Source organism: Python bivittatus, unplaced genomic scaffold, assembly GCF_059951505.1.
Source record: "Python bivittatus isolate LINGU-HERP-01145 unplaced genomic scaffold, Pbiv_v1 ctg000590_np1212, whole genome shotgun sequence".
NCBI classification, from domain to species: domain Eukaryota; kingdom Metazoa; phylum Chordata; class Lepidosauria; order Squamata; family Pythonidae; genus Python; species Python bivittatus.
The window spans coordinates 25,092,052-25,106,832 of NW_028277086.1; the positions used below are offsets into that span (position 1 = coordinate 25,092,052).

General features: G+C 38.7%; 1 protein-coding gene across 4 annotated transcripts in view; it reads left to right on the top strand.

Moving 5' to 3' along the window:
- Positions 1-14,781, top strand: part of RUNX1T1 (RUNX1 partner transcriptional co-repressor 1) — a 164,668-nt gene that overhangs the window by 99,900 nt on the left and 49,987 nt on the right. For all 4 annotated transcript variants that reach the window (XM_088149143.1, XM_088149140.1, XM_088149141.1 and 1 more), the window contains 3 exons: positions 501-742; positions 2,639-2,728; positions 11,022-11,203. In XM_088149143.1, the coding sequence (XP_088005269.1) occupies positions 501-742; positions 2,639-2,728; positions 11,022-11,203 (514 nt within the window). The remainder of the gene's footprint in view (positions 1-500; positions 743-2,638; positions 2,729-11,021; positions 11,204-14,781) is intronic.

Below are 14,781 nucleotides of genomic sequence, written 5' to 3' on the forward strand. Positions count from 1 at the left end.
CATACACACATACAGTCATTCAATATATTGTTCTCTTTTTTATGGTTAGAATAATGTTAGGCCAGAGAAAGAGCAACAGATTCCTTTGGAATTTTGAAAGCATGTTGGAGGAACTCTCAAAAAATAGCTGGGATTGATCATTTGCAAAATGTCGACTATGATGGATGTGGTTTTGCATCTAATCCTTTTAAATTAAAGTCAAGCAGGATAGAGAACTTTCTAGTAATCATTACAAAGAATCCACAGGCCTGCTTCTGAGAATCTAATAAAAGAGAGCTATTGCCCAATGCTTCCTTGAAATCTAAAACATTTACTGCAATTTAGCTACACTCTCTTTACTATTTAAGAAAACAAGAAGTTACTGAATTGCTTTAAACCATTGCATTTCATCATCATTTATTTGTACTAGGTACTGCCTTCAAAAATGTTCTAAAATAGGGAAATTTTAAGCTGAAAAAGCTCTGAAAGTATGTCTTTCTCTGTATTCTTTCCTTTTTTAGTAACTAATGGCACAAGCCATTCGCCAACAGCTTTGAATGGGGCTCCTTCTCCACCAAATGGCTTTAGCAACGGCCCATCCTCCTCCTCATCATCGTCTTTGGCTAATCAGCAGCTACCACCAGCTTGTGGAGCTAGGCAGCTTAGCAAACTGAAGAGATTCCTTACAACCTTACAGCAGTTTGGCAATGACATTTCACCAGAGATTGGGGAGAGAGTGCGTACCCTTGTGCTAGGACTTGTGGTAAGTAAATTAAAACTATGTAATGACTGTGGATTTCTTTCTCTCTCTTCAGCCTTTCCTTGAAACCCCTCTTTTATTTATATACCTGAAAAGAAGATAAGTGGTACTTACATTTTATTTATTTCATTTATACCCCAGCATTCTTCCAAGGGGCTCAAAGAAGTGTTTTTAGCCTGAGCTATCCTGTTGAGGCAAGTAAGTCTTAATCATAATGATTTGCCCAATCCTTGAACTTGTTTGAACCTGGATTTCCATAATACTCTAAAAAATCTTCCTGTTTCGTAGTATTAGAACTAAGGACTGTCCTGTGCATTGCTTGGTTGCAATTTCAGGTCAGAGAAGGAAAGTACTTTATCACAGCATGCATTTAATTTATGGGCTTCGCTAGCACAAGATAAGGCAATGGCCATTAAAAATTATAAAAGGGGATCAGGCAACTTTATGGATTTTAGATCTCTCAGTAGCTATTAAAAACACTGTAGGATTTGCAACCATTTCTGTTAGACTTCCAACCATACATGTTTTTTCCCCCCAGAATACTGTATATGACTGTGCCACCATGAAAGAAAAATAATGGATGTTATGGTCTAATTCAGCAGAACTCTTATGTTTTTACACTCCAGCTATTGTGTACTAGCTATTGAGTCTTATTTATTTATTTATTTATTTATTTATTTAATTTTTCAACCGCCCATCTCCCCCCAATGGGGGAACTCTGGGCGATTCACAACAAACATTAAAAACATAAAATATATAAATACATAAAACCTTAATTAAAAACATTACTAAAAAGGAGAAGGAGAGTCCAAGAGGATGAAAAATCTGAGGCAGAAGGCCTCTGTGGGGCTAGCCATCCCCATGCTTGAGGTATTCCCTCCCCACGCCAGGCCAGGTGGCAGAACCAGGTCTTCAAAGCCTTACAGAAGGCCAGGAGTGTGGGGGCCAATCGCATCTCCAGGGGCAGAATGTTCCAAAAAGCAGGGGCTACCGCAGAGAAGGCCTGCCTTCTGGACCCCGCCAGTCGAAGTTCTTTCACTGAGGGGGTCCGAAGCACGCCCTCTCTGTGTGATCAGGTGGGACAATCTCTACTTAAATGAAGAATGTGGGTTTGTTGGTGCTTTTATGTCTCAGGGGCCCAAACTGAACATAAGAAGTCTCAACAGAGCCTTTAGATATTCCCTGACCTAGACTGTGTAGAAACAGTGGAGAATCATGAGGTACTCAGAAGTGATTCTGACAACAGCCTTCAGCATGGCAGCTGCAACTCATAGTGAGCCTACCGCTGATTAGCTTTAAGATACCCATACATAGGCCGAAGACTGACACACACTACACTGTATGAAGTTGATTTCTTAATCTCCAAAAATGTTTATGGAGACCAACGTAAAAAAGTCAACGCATTCTGAGTTTTGTGTATGCTGCTACTTACTGCCATAAATCTTTGTACCAATGGTGAAATGGCAGTGTGAGCAGTCGCTGCCCTGCAGAGACCGTTGACTGTTAAAAAGATGTGAGCTTAAGACATTCTGCTAGTTTTGTCCTTTCCCCAAATATATTACTCCTGTTCTGTTTCTTATACATGAGGTACCAAACATGACTGCATAAAGACATGGATTTAAATTAAACCATTTTTTTCCCAGAACTAATACAATCTTAACGGTTATTTGACAGAAATGCAACAACAAAATAACTATATATTATGAGAGAAATAATGATGGCACTTTTTATGCTACGTTAATGTAATGGTTTTGGTGATATAAAGTGAACACTATATAGCTATTAATACAAAACAGTTAAGAACTTTTCTCTGTGTAGAATACTGTAAGCCTAATCTATATTGCCAAAACATTTCTATTATTCATTTTACAGAGTCAGATTTTTTTTTTCATTCAACAGAACTCCACTTTGACAATTGAAGAATTTCATTCCAAACTGCAAGAAGCCACTAACTTCCCACTGCGACCTTTTGTCATCCCATTTTTGAAGGTATTGCACAGATCATTGATCTGGAAACTATTTTAAACCATATCATTGCTAGGTCACAGGTGTGTATTATAGTTCTGCTTTTTAAGAGAGTGAGGAGAATGATTCTCATCGTTAAGCCCCCATTCTCAGTGTAAGTGGGTTAAACTCTCTTGGAACAATTATTTTCTATACATTCATTGCTAACTAGACAGAGAATTTGCCAGCTCTGCAACATGTATTTTCAATGCTTTGTAATGTTAATATATAATGTGTTCAGTTGTGCCATTTCATCATCTTTTTCAACCCATTTTCTCTTACATATGTTGGGTTGATTGACAGTGCCTCCTGGCATTCCTTGTCAGGTCTAGCTCCACTGATCCAACGTCTTGCACAACTTGGTTTATTATCACTAGCAGTAAAAAATGAATTCACCTAATAATGCTCCTGCTGTTTAGTAGCAGGGTCCAAGCTAAATTTCTGACCCTCATAATTAATAAGGTGGAAAATACCAGCTTCACCACATCCTGTATTCTCTGTCCTTAAGACAGCTGTAGGGAATAATGGAGAGGGGTGGAGCTTGCATTAAAAAAATATATATAAAGCCAAGGAGCTACCACTGCCTATACAAAACTTGGGTAGCCATATTGGTCATCTCTGTCAATTTAATTCTCTCTTAGGATTAACTGCATGTGCTTCAGTCATTTTTCTCTTGTAAAAAGGTAGGGGCCTTTGCAGCTTATTTATCTGTTGATACAGGAAGTGTATGGGAGGTATTTGGGCAGTTAAGTTTTGAGATATGGTCCTCCCTCCCCTGGATCATATGATAATCATATGAAAATGGGATATATTTTTTTTTGGTACATTTATTTAAAACTGTGCCATTATTTAACTTTTTAATCTTAATGCTTTATAGGGCAGTAAATGATAAATGGTTACAAATAACAATTCTCATAAAATTTGCTAGAGCTTGAATGTCTTTTTTCCAGTGCACCACTCACTGATCAAAAAATATGATACATATTTGAAATGCTTGTAAATTAAAAACTTGGAGTAGAAGAAAATGTGTACAATTAAGACAGTGTTGTGAATGATATTTTTAAAAACTTTACCCAAAGTATTTCCCCGCTTATTTGGTAAGGTAGATGAAGTAAGGTAAGGTGTTGAAAAATATAGTAAAGTCAACACCATAGGGATGAAGTTCAACAAATAGGTACCTATAATACAGAAGTTGAACATTTATTCATTTTTTATCAGATTTATAATGCTGCCCTATTCCATAAGTGTCTGGACAGCTTACAACAATAAAAACCATCTTAAAGCAACCAAAGAGAAGGAACAGTGCACAACCAGGAGAGCACTATAATATCCAACCTAAAGTTCCAAAAGAGGCCTGCCTGAAGGAAAAGCCATGTTTTTAAAAACCAATTAAACAAGGCCAGAGTAGGGGCCATATGGATCCCAGGGGGGATGCTGTTCCAGAGGACAGATCAAGCAGAGAAGGATTGCTTCCTAGGTCCTATCAGGTGACATTGTTTAATTAATGGGACCTGGAGCATGCCAAGTCTGTCTGATAATACAGGAGGGACAGAAACTGCTGAAGATAGCCCCTCAGATAGCTAAGTTCTATGCCATGAATGATTTCATTGGTGGCAACCACAGCCTTGAATTGCACCAGAAGCTAACTGGCAACTGGTGCAGCTCATGAAGCAAAGGTGTTACATGGGCATACCAATTCCTGCCTATATCATTGCATTCTGGACCAGCTGCAGCTTCTGAGTGGTCTTCAAGAGCAGCCCTGTGTAGAGCTCACTAGACAACCCATGACCGTTGGGTCATCGTTTCAGAGATATTTCTTTACCTAAATAGAAAAACCGAATGACCAAGGGCAAAAAAGCAGTGGGAGTGTGAGCAACTTACAACTTGCTGCTGGCTTCCCTATTGATTTTGCTTGTGGGAAGCTGGCAGGGAACATCAGAAATCTTCCTCCCTCTTTCCTTCTTTCCTTTCTTCCTCCCTTTTCCTTCCATTTCCTTCCTTCCTTCCTTCCATTTCCTTCCTTCCTTCCTTCCTTCCTTCCTTCCTTCCTTCCTTCCTTCCTTCCTTCCTTCCTTCCTTCCTTCCTTCCTTCCTTCCCTTTCTTTCTTTCTTTCTTCCTCCCTCCCTTCCTCCCTCCCTTTTTTCCCCTTCTTTCCTCCCTTCCTTTCTCCCTCCCTTCCTTTCCACATATGATATAGGCTTGTGCCATTTGCCCTCCCCTCACAACCCTCAGGAGAGCCCCAGTGAAGCCTCCTCTTCCTCCTCCTTAGCTGACCCATGGAACTGCCTGCCACTTTGCTGGGGGAAGGTGGAACAAAGGGAGCCGCAGACCATGAGGAAAACTGCACCCCCACTCCCCATTCCAACGTGTTCCCAAGTCCCCCTTCCTCGACAGAGGAAAAGGACTCACCCATCAACCACCGGCGCCCTCCCTTACCAGCAGGCATCCAAGTCACTCCCTCATCCTTCCCTCAACGCCCACCGCTGTTAAGAGATTTCAGATTTCTGCCTCGTTTCCAAAGCAGCAAATTGCTGCTTGCCTGTTGGGCCTTGCTGCCAGCCAGTTGGGCACAGGGAACAGAGAGAGGTGGGAAAGAGATTGGGGATACACCCATGGTGATTGCGTGATCTGGGCTGACTGCAGCTGCGCAGCGATGCTGAAGCTGCCACAAATTTCACAAATTCCAATCCCACCAGAATAATAGGTCCCAGATTTTGGAAGTTAGCCCATTTGAGGTACCTTGATTCAAAAATTATTGCCCTATAACACACCATTTCACCCACTTGGAGGTTACAGACATGAGTGTTTTAGTAGTACATATACAGTAAATAGATTCAGTTCATTTCACACATGTGAAAACACAATTGTCAGGAAGATCATATGTACTTTGAGAAGACTCTTCTCCAAAACGTATACAGCTGGACATTATAAGGCCGGATCAGAGGCATCTGCAGATCCAGTGCTTTCATCAAAATAATGAAAACAGTGTTGTGCTATGACAGTGCAAGCCCCACCTTGTATACACATGTCTGCAACATCACAGCACACAAACAAAAGGGGTGAAGCTTGCATTGTGACAACGTGATGCTTCTTTTCATCATTTCACACATACACATGCAGACATCTTTGAAACAGATACTTTTTCAGTCATTTGGATCCCAACCTGAATAGGATTTGGATGCTCTAAACTAGCACTTGAATTTGGTCTGAAAACAAATAATCAATAAAGCTCCCTCAGGACTGCTATAATATAAATCATACAGTTCATCTTCTGTGGCAGCCCTATGTATTTATTGCAGGAATCCAGTTGAGAACTTATCAGACCATATATGAAGTGGTTAGACTCTTCTTATCCTAGCTCAGACATACTGGTCAATTTACTGAATGCTAGCTATGACTTAGAGACAGAGTTGGATCAAGAATTCCCATTACCATAGTTTTAGAAAGAATGAAACCCCATTTAGAGCAACTACGTATCCAATTGCTAAGCACAAACACCATCTATTTGTAGAGATTTTATCACAACAAGATTCTGCTTTACTTAGCAGACCCTATTTGCTCCATTATATTCAAAAGGCAGGTGGAAATAGCTCTGTGAGAGTTATGTTAACGACACTACTTCCGATCCCCTGATGAGCTCACCTACTGGCTTCATAGGGTACGCAACCCTTAGCTGTAAAAAGTGTGATCCATTGACCCTTGAAGAGCTTTGCTTTTTTTTTTGCCAGTCAGCTGATCAACATTATTTACTAGCTAGCAGAGATCATTGGTTTTCCACTGGAACCAGCAATATCTTTAAACCTTTAAACCATTAGATCTGGCAGGAAGGTATGCTTTGTGTTCCATTGGCCAGGAACTTGGATTTGGTGGGTCCCAGGAGGCGGGCCTTCTCTGCCGTGGCTCCCTCCTTGTGGAAAATTCTCCCTCCTGAAGTGAGGCTCGGCCCTTCCCTGCTGTCATTTAGGAAGACCTTCAAGACCTGGTTATGTCATCAGGCCTGGGGGTCATTGGGAACCAGAGACATTCTTAGATGGCTCCACTGTGATTGATATTCTGCTCTCTCCGTGGGGTTTATATATCTTAAAATTTAAAATGTTTTAAATTGTTGATAATGTTTGCATTGTAATAATCAGTTTTATCTTTTATAATGATTGCCTTTATCCATTTGTTATTTATTCAGTTGTTGTATGCCACCCAGAGTGGCTTTGTGTGAGATGGGTAGCTATATAAATGTGATATATAAATAAATAAACCAGGCAGCTAGGTAAGACCTGGTGATTTGGCCCATAATCAGCAGATAAACCTGATCAGGTTTTTCTGGACAACAGAAAACCCTTTTTCAAGTTCTTGCATTAGGAAACCAAATGTCTTGAGCTCTCCCTTCCTCCTTAGGTATCCTTTTCAGAATCACTAGCTTCCTACAGCAAGAAACTAGTGATCTGAAACAAAGTCATTCAGCAGAGTGAAAGCCTCATTGCTTTCCACTTCTTTCAAGCAAACTTGATCAAGATTTTTGTGAGGAAAAACTTTTCAATAAATATCTACAGGAAACATTTTTAGACTATCCTCATATGTTGCTTTACTGAACATGCCATTTGCAAAAGGTTCACTATCTCATCTAAAAATTCAGTTACCTTCATATGGTGTCAAAAAAAAGGAAACCACTGGCTATACCAAACTTTTTTTAAAAATTGAGTACCACAGAGGAAAACAACATGCAGACTATGGAGATGTATTCCCTCAGTTCCATGAAGTGAGCAATGATGATTTAGTGGATTTTTTTTTCCGGTGGGTGGGGGAGAAAATGTAAAGTCCTGTTAAAAAAAAAGCAAATATCTCCATATCCCTAAAAGGGGGGGGGGGGCAACCCTGTTTGCTGTAGAAATTTCCTGAAGTTTGAAAACCTGGCTTTTCCCTCAGGTGTTGGGTCAGGATGGTAACTGAGCCTAATGTATAAGGTGGGTTTGAGGGTTTTTTTGCTTTTTTTGCTTTTTTCAAATAAGGCATTAGGAACATACCAATTGGTCAGTCACATTGTATTGTTTATATGCATTTAATTATTATGGGGTTTTGGCTTATAGATATTTAAGCTATTGTTTTTACTTTTGTGTTATCAGTTGTTGGCTTGTTTTTCAACATAGTCACTACGTTGAGATGGGCATCCATTTAAATCATATAAATAAGTAATCCCCCATAGGCTTTGTAGCTCCTAGCTAAAACCAGAACAACAGTCCTGCCCCCCAGTCCCAATTCATTGTTTGTTACAAGTACTTTGTATATAAATTATGAGATGGCAGAATATAAAAGAGATTATGAATTTGTTACTAATGATTTTTGTATGGTAGAACTTATTAATTATCTTATAGTTTGCAGATTTATACAGTAATGCATATCATGCTGGGATGAATCTAGAATATGCTTTAATCAGAACAAATCTTCTACAAATAAAAAAAATCATTCATGAAACAGAAAGTTTTGATTTCAGTTCATAAGCAGCTTCTATCATTTTAAATATCCACAGGACAAATACTTGTTATTCTTTTGTTATTGTCCACTTGCTGTACAGTGTTTTATTCAGTTGTTTAACAGGACAAGTGGGGAGGGAGAAACATTCAGATGTAGTTCTGATCTCAAATGAGGTTTGATTTATCTGTATGCCTTTAAGAAGAGGAAGTAATTTCAATGTTGCTTGTCATCATTGGGTGGTTGGCTGGGTGACTTTGGGCCAGTCCCCCTCTCTCAGCCCAACTCACCTCACAGAGTTGTTGTTGTGGGGAAAATAGGAGGAAAGAGTATTAGATACGTTCGCCACCTTGAGTTGTATATGAAAAAAAACTGGGATAAAAACCTAAAAAAAAAATCATATCTGAATATAAAAAAAAAGTTTAAAAAAGGAACATAAAAGAAAATAAGGGAAAAACTACAAGGACACTTCTAGACCTTTCCATCATTGCTTCCCACCATATGGTTGTCATATCATTTATTTGGGATCACTAGAATCAAAGATGCAACTTCTCTTTTCTTCTTCTAATTTTAGTGCTTTTCCTCAAAGGAGACATTAATGACAAAAACCATATGGTTGTGGCAACACGGGCCTTAATAAGTGCATTGAAATGCTGCTGTAACAATATGCATTAAAGTCTTGTTTTCATTAAGCTAATGTAACTCACAGACCCTCAGTTCCATTTTGCATTTATGGAGAAACATTTACTGGAAGGATAGTAGACACCATTCTAATTACCTAATCTGGCACCAGAATTAGAGCAAGCAAAATTGCTTTGCATTACCATATTTAAAAAAAAAAATTGGCAGAAGATGTTTATGGAGTCAGTAAATTAAACAGAGTACTAAGTGAAAGAGCGCATGTATTGTGTCATTTGTATGTATACATTGGTTAATGGCCATGTATATGTCTCTCATTACTTATTTGCTTATGTAACTATGCATGTTTGATCTATCAATTAGAACATATTTTAATATGTTCTCCAGTCCCAATAGGTATTTTCAGTACAAATTTCTCTAATTATGGATTCTTTTTTCCTATTAACAAATATTAATTTAAAACAAGTTTTCAGCAATTCCTTGTGAATGTACTTGATTTAATTCAATTTTAATAAAATATTAGAAACTTACAGATTGCATCACTCCATTGCAAAGCTTGTTTATATTTTTCTCACCAGGATTTCTTTTTCAAACACATATTAAGCCCCTTTCTGGGGATGAGCCAAAAAACGCTTGGTCAAAAGACATCTGCGTGCAAGATGTCTAGCACGTGATATCATTTTCCTAAATATCATTTGGGAATTTGACTGTCTTAAAGACTGCATAGTTGCATCTGTATGAAAGGTTGAAAACACTACCTACTTAAAGCTAGGAAGAAAGCTTTGTTACAAATGGGAAGTGAACACATAAAAAATAGCAAGTAGAGATGGGTGGGCTTCCAAAAGCTGACCATATATTCATGTGGGTCCTACCTGTGCTATTCTTTAAAAATGAAACCTTAAGAAAAATTCATTTAATTAATATTGACTTAAAATCCTTTTTCATATATCCGGTAGAACTTTTAATGCTTGTGAGAAGAGAAATGTGAACGCTTCCAGTATGGGCACAAATAGGGAATGTGCATTGAAAACTATGCCCTGATGGAAAAGCTACACAGAAGATTCTTTGTTCACATTTGTGTTTGTGTGTGCGTGTGTGTACACATACATACTCAGCCTCTTTGTCTCAGAGTAACACATTTTTTTTAAAAAGTCACTGATAAAATTAGATCTCTAGAATGAGATAGTGTAAGGAGAACACGACATATAATGGATTCTTCCGCAAGCAATCACCCTTTCAACAAGCTGCAAAACATGCTTGTTTGAACTCATCACATGGTAACGATTGCAGACAACACACATCATATCATATAAAACTGTAAAACATGAGTGTTAAGAAAAAAAAGAGTTATCTAAATTCTCTTGAAAAATCCAAGTTTCACGAGACAATTCTTGATTTAGTTTCTAGTGGAAGTTTGCAGCTGTGTGTTGTAAAAATAGGACTGGAAGTGTGTGCAGATGAATTTTCATAGCAGGCAGTAAATTACAGAAGCTCTGTGAGTCTTTTAAGATCACAGGGAAAGTTTTATTTGCCTTAAAGGTTTTGCGTGTGTGTCTGTGTATGTACCTTCCTTTCCTTTCCTCTCCTTCCATCCTGTTCTCTCAAAGAGAGACCTTCATGTCCCCCAAGCACAGTGAAGTTCTTTTCCCTATTTATGCCTGAGGCTGTACATAGCAGCTGGAGAAGGACCAGATGGTCACAGAGGAGATTTTTGTTATTCAGTATTGCAAAGCATATGATAGTTTTCCTTAGCCAGGGGAGTTTTGTTTTCCATGGTACTGTTTTACACTATCCTTTCTAGAAAGGCCCCATTCAAAACTTTGCAGTGTTGGCAAATTCTGTCCAGTTACCAAATCATTGTTTACAACTATGGTACAGTTTTAAGGATACGATTAAAAAAAAAACACCAATGCTATAAATATTTAACACTGGGGCAAAGATGATGACTACAGCCTTCACCAACTTAGTTCCCTCCAGAAGTGTTGGGATGAGACATTGCAGAATTCCTAGTCTACATAGCCAACAGTCATATTGGCTTGGAATCCTGAGAAATAATGTCCCACCTTTTCATAATGGAGAAAAACTGGCTTATATTCCACTTTTGTATCTTTAGATTTGTAACAAGGCTAATTGCTAACTGGTGTATATCACGCTGCTCCTTCTCTGATCTTCCAGGCCAATCTGCCCCTGCTACAGCGGGAGCTCCTGCATTGTGCAAGGCTGGCCAAGCAGAATCCCGCCCAGTACCTCGCTCAGCATGAACAGCTGCTTCTGGATGCCAGCACCACCTCACCTGTTGACTCCTCAGAGCTGCTTCTCGATGTGAACGAAAACGGGAAGAGGCGAACTCCAGACAGGTAAGCATCTCTAAGCACTTCTTTCGTGCTCCGTAAAATGCCTTTGCAATGTTCATTTTGTCTCGACAGTATGCCTTCTCTCTGCACAAATGCACAAATCCCCATCACAGAGCAAAAAGCCTCCCTTTGGCTTTTTCATGCCAAGTTGTGCAGGCATGGAACATCTTTGTGTGTGTTTATGTGTGTAAGTATGGGTGACTGAGCATACGCAGAGTATAATGATGGGTGGATGTGAACGGAGCGTGTTACTTTAGCTTTGGCCTAACATAACACTGGCATATGGTAAAAACGCTAGTCAGAAAATGTGGCCTTTGGAGTGAAATTATCCATCCTGCCTTTAAGTGACAGAAGGAATTTCAGTGCATTGAGTCACTTTGACTGCTGTTTTAAAATATTTAAAGAGGATCTGTAAAGGAAAAAATGAGATTCTGTGATATAATATTTTTATATTATATCCATTTTATTAGACAAAGTCAACAGAAAAATTTGTAGCCCAAAAGGAGGTGGATTTAACAATTTATATAGATTATGGAGAAGTTTATTGTTATGGCACAGTTGTCATTATTACCCCACAGTTTATGCATTGGAGATACTCTAACAGTGATATGTAGGATTATTATTGAATCCAACTGTAGGTTAAATTTTATTTTGCAAATTATGTGAACACAAAGGGCACAATCTAGTTTGCAGCCCCCCCTTGCTGGCTGGGGAATTCTGGGAGTTGAAGTCCACCCATCTCAAAGTTGCCAAGGTTGAGGAACCCTGCATTAGAGCATATGCAACTTGAACTACCCAGAACATGGGGAAGGTGTACAGAATCACCTTTTGTCAAAATGTCTCACAGTGCTGTATTTATTTATTTATTACTCAGATTTCTATACTTGATTTCATATTGGCCTGCACATGATGATTGTATATGACTCATTTGGATAAATGTGCTGAACATATTGAAATCCCAAATCTTGTACATGTAATAAACTAAATCAGGAGTCTCAAAGTTGCAGCCTCATATAAAATATATTGAATGACCACCTGTTGGCTGGGTCATAGATAGCACTCCAAGAAGAAGAGCAGCAAGCAGAGATCACCTGGTGGCTTGCTTTGGTTCATTCCAGCATGTTTCCTGGCCACAGTAAGGCCTGGTTGGCCGGGCTACACTGTGCTGCTCTTCAGAAATTCTCACCTACTTCTCCATTCTATGATAGGTAGTGCTTCTGGGTCAGGGCCATACTTTTTGAGCAGGGTGGTAGGGAATCAAGACTTGGCTAGGGAAGACAGGCCAGGAGGAACTAATCCAAGAGGAAGGATGTTCTGGCCTCCCTGCCCCCAAAGTCTCTTCGCTGGGCAAGTGTGGGAAAGACAAAGAGGGAGGGAGCAAGGGAGGGAGGGAGGGAGGGAGGAAGGAAGTCAGGAAGGAAGGAAGGAAGGAAGGAAGGAAGGAAGGAAGGAAGGAAGGAAGGAAGGAAGGAAGGAAGGAAGGAAATATCTATCTACTCAGCAAGAGGAGAAGAAAAAGAAAACAAAGTTGTGGGCAGCTGTAAGTGAGATGCCATTTAAGTGGCTTTGTGTTGCAAGAAGCTCTGTTTCACAGTAAAGTTTTATGTGTGTGTTTGATTGATTGATTGATTATTAGAGTTGCGTGCTTCTAAATCCTTGTAGACTTCCAGTGGCTTACAGTAGTGCAAAACATGCAAAGTAATAAATTACCATGGTAACCTGAACGAAACCCATATATAATGTAGAGCATACTAACAAAATCAGTAATAATAATAATAATAATAATAATGCAATATAAATATGCTGTACAGTATAAAAGTTTAAATATACTCAGTTCTCAAAGGCCCCGTGAAAGAATTCAGTTATTTCCTGAGTGTCCCAGTCATGGGTGCAAGTCCAACTTCTAGTGGAGGCTGTTCCATAAAATAAGTAGAATAACTAAAAAACATTTTATCTGGCTTCACCTCTCTCACCTCATAAAAATGGGGAACCACTAGCAATTTTCCCAGGAGGGTCACCTCAGATAGGTCAGCATAGATTGGAGCAGGCAGTCCTGTAGATGCCTTGGCATCATTGCTATTAAACATTAGTGGCATACTACCATATTCTTCACTTTTGATTCATGAAATGTCTGAAAAGCCTCTCAAACTCTAAACAGCAGCGCTCATAACAGTCTGAGTTTGGGACCCCTGAACTAGAACATGCCATAAGAATGTTTTCAAAGCTGTATTTCTTAATTGTTCATTTGACTCTCAGGCTTAATCCATCTGCCAGCATGAACCCTGTTGCTTTCCCTAGTGGTTCTAATTTCTATGGCTCTTAGGACAAATACTTTGTCACTAGTTTCTTGCTTATTTTTGTTGACTGAAGCTTTCTGTACATCGTTATTTTAAAACACTATTCAGTGAAGGTGCTTCCTTAATTTGACTCCTTTGGTGCATGACATGAAGCCAAGATATGTGAGAACTGGTTGCAACAAGCACATTGAAGTACTGTAGCTAGAAGAACAACTGATTTTATTTAGACAACATAATAGTTACAGGTGATCCAGTTAAATAATAGACATTTCAACATTTTCATTCAACTGGGTCTAGAATCATAGATTGAATAATAGTCAAAGAAACAACAATGTTTATACCCCAGACATACAACAGAAGATAATTTTGTGGAAGTCCGAATATTCAAGGCTATGTTGAAATTTGAGGATACAGACCAGTAAACATATTAAACCATCTTCATGAGGTTTTGTATAGAGGTGGCTGTAATTATGGTGTCAAAATGGTTACTGACTTTTCAGTAACAATGCTAATCCTACCCCATGGTGCCACATGTTCAACTTTTTGTTTTCAATTTGCTTTTCATTTCATTGGCAGCCAATACAAATTTTGATTTCATTTTTAATAAGCTGCACATAAATGCACTGCTATTTCTTTCAGTTCTCCATACCACCAGAAATGTTTTAATAAACCAAAGAAATAGCTTATATAGCGTATAATCAACTGTAGTGTATTGTAGGTTTTGAAAAAAGCTGCTGAAAACTCTAACATGGTGGTTTGCACAAACAGACGTCTATAGATTTGAAATCGCTTTTCTCACAATATGCTGGATATAATGTAGGTAGTAAAGGATTTCAAATTGCAAAAAACAGATATTAGAGCCAAGTCTATTTTTACATTCTCCAAGGAGAAGAATGTACAGATAATAAAACTTAGAGCTTGATACAGTCACCATCATTAGCATTACACATGCCTTCTATATCTCAGCCGTATGGTCAAATAGAGAAGAATAAAAAAAATAATAGAATGGGTACTGAAGATAAAAATATCTGCATCATATTATCTTCTTGAAATTGCTGAAACATTCTTTTATGTGCTATTGGTTCTGGTTCCAGGCTATTTTGGAGAGCGGTTTGTCCTATATTAAAGTTTTTTCATAGAGCCCTACTGTGATTGCCTTCATGACTGGGAGTAAATTTGGCATCCTGAAGCAAGCTTTTAACAGTTACTTGCTTTCATGAATGCTGCTGTTCTTTTGAAAACAGTGTAAGCGCATTTTAAGGAATGCATTTAATTCAACTTTTT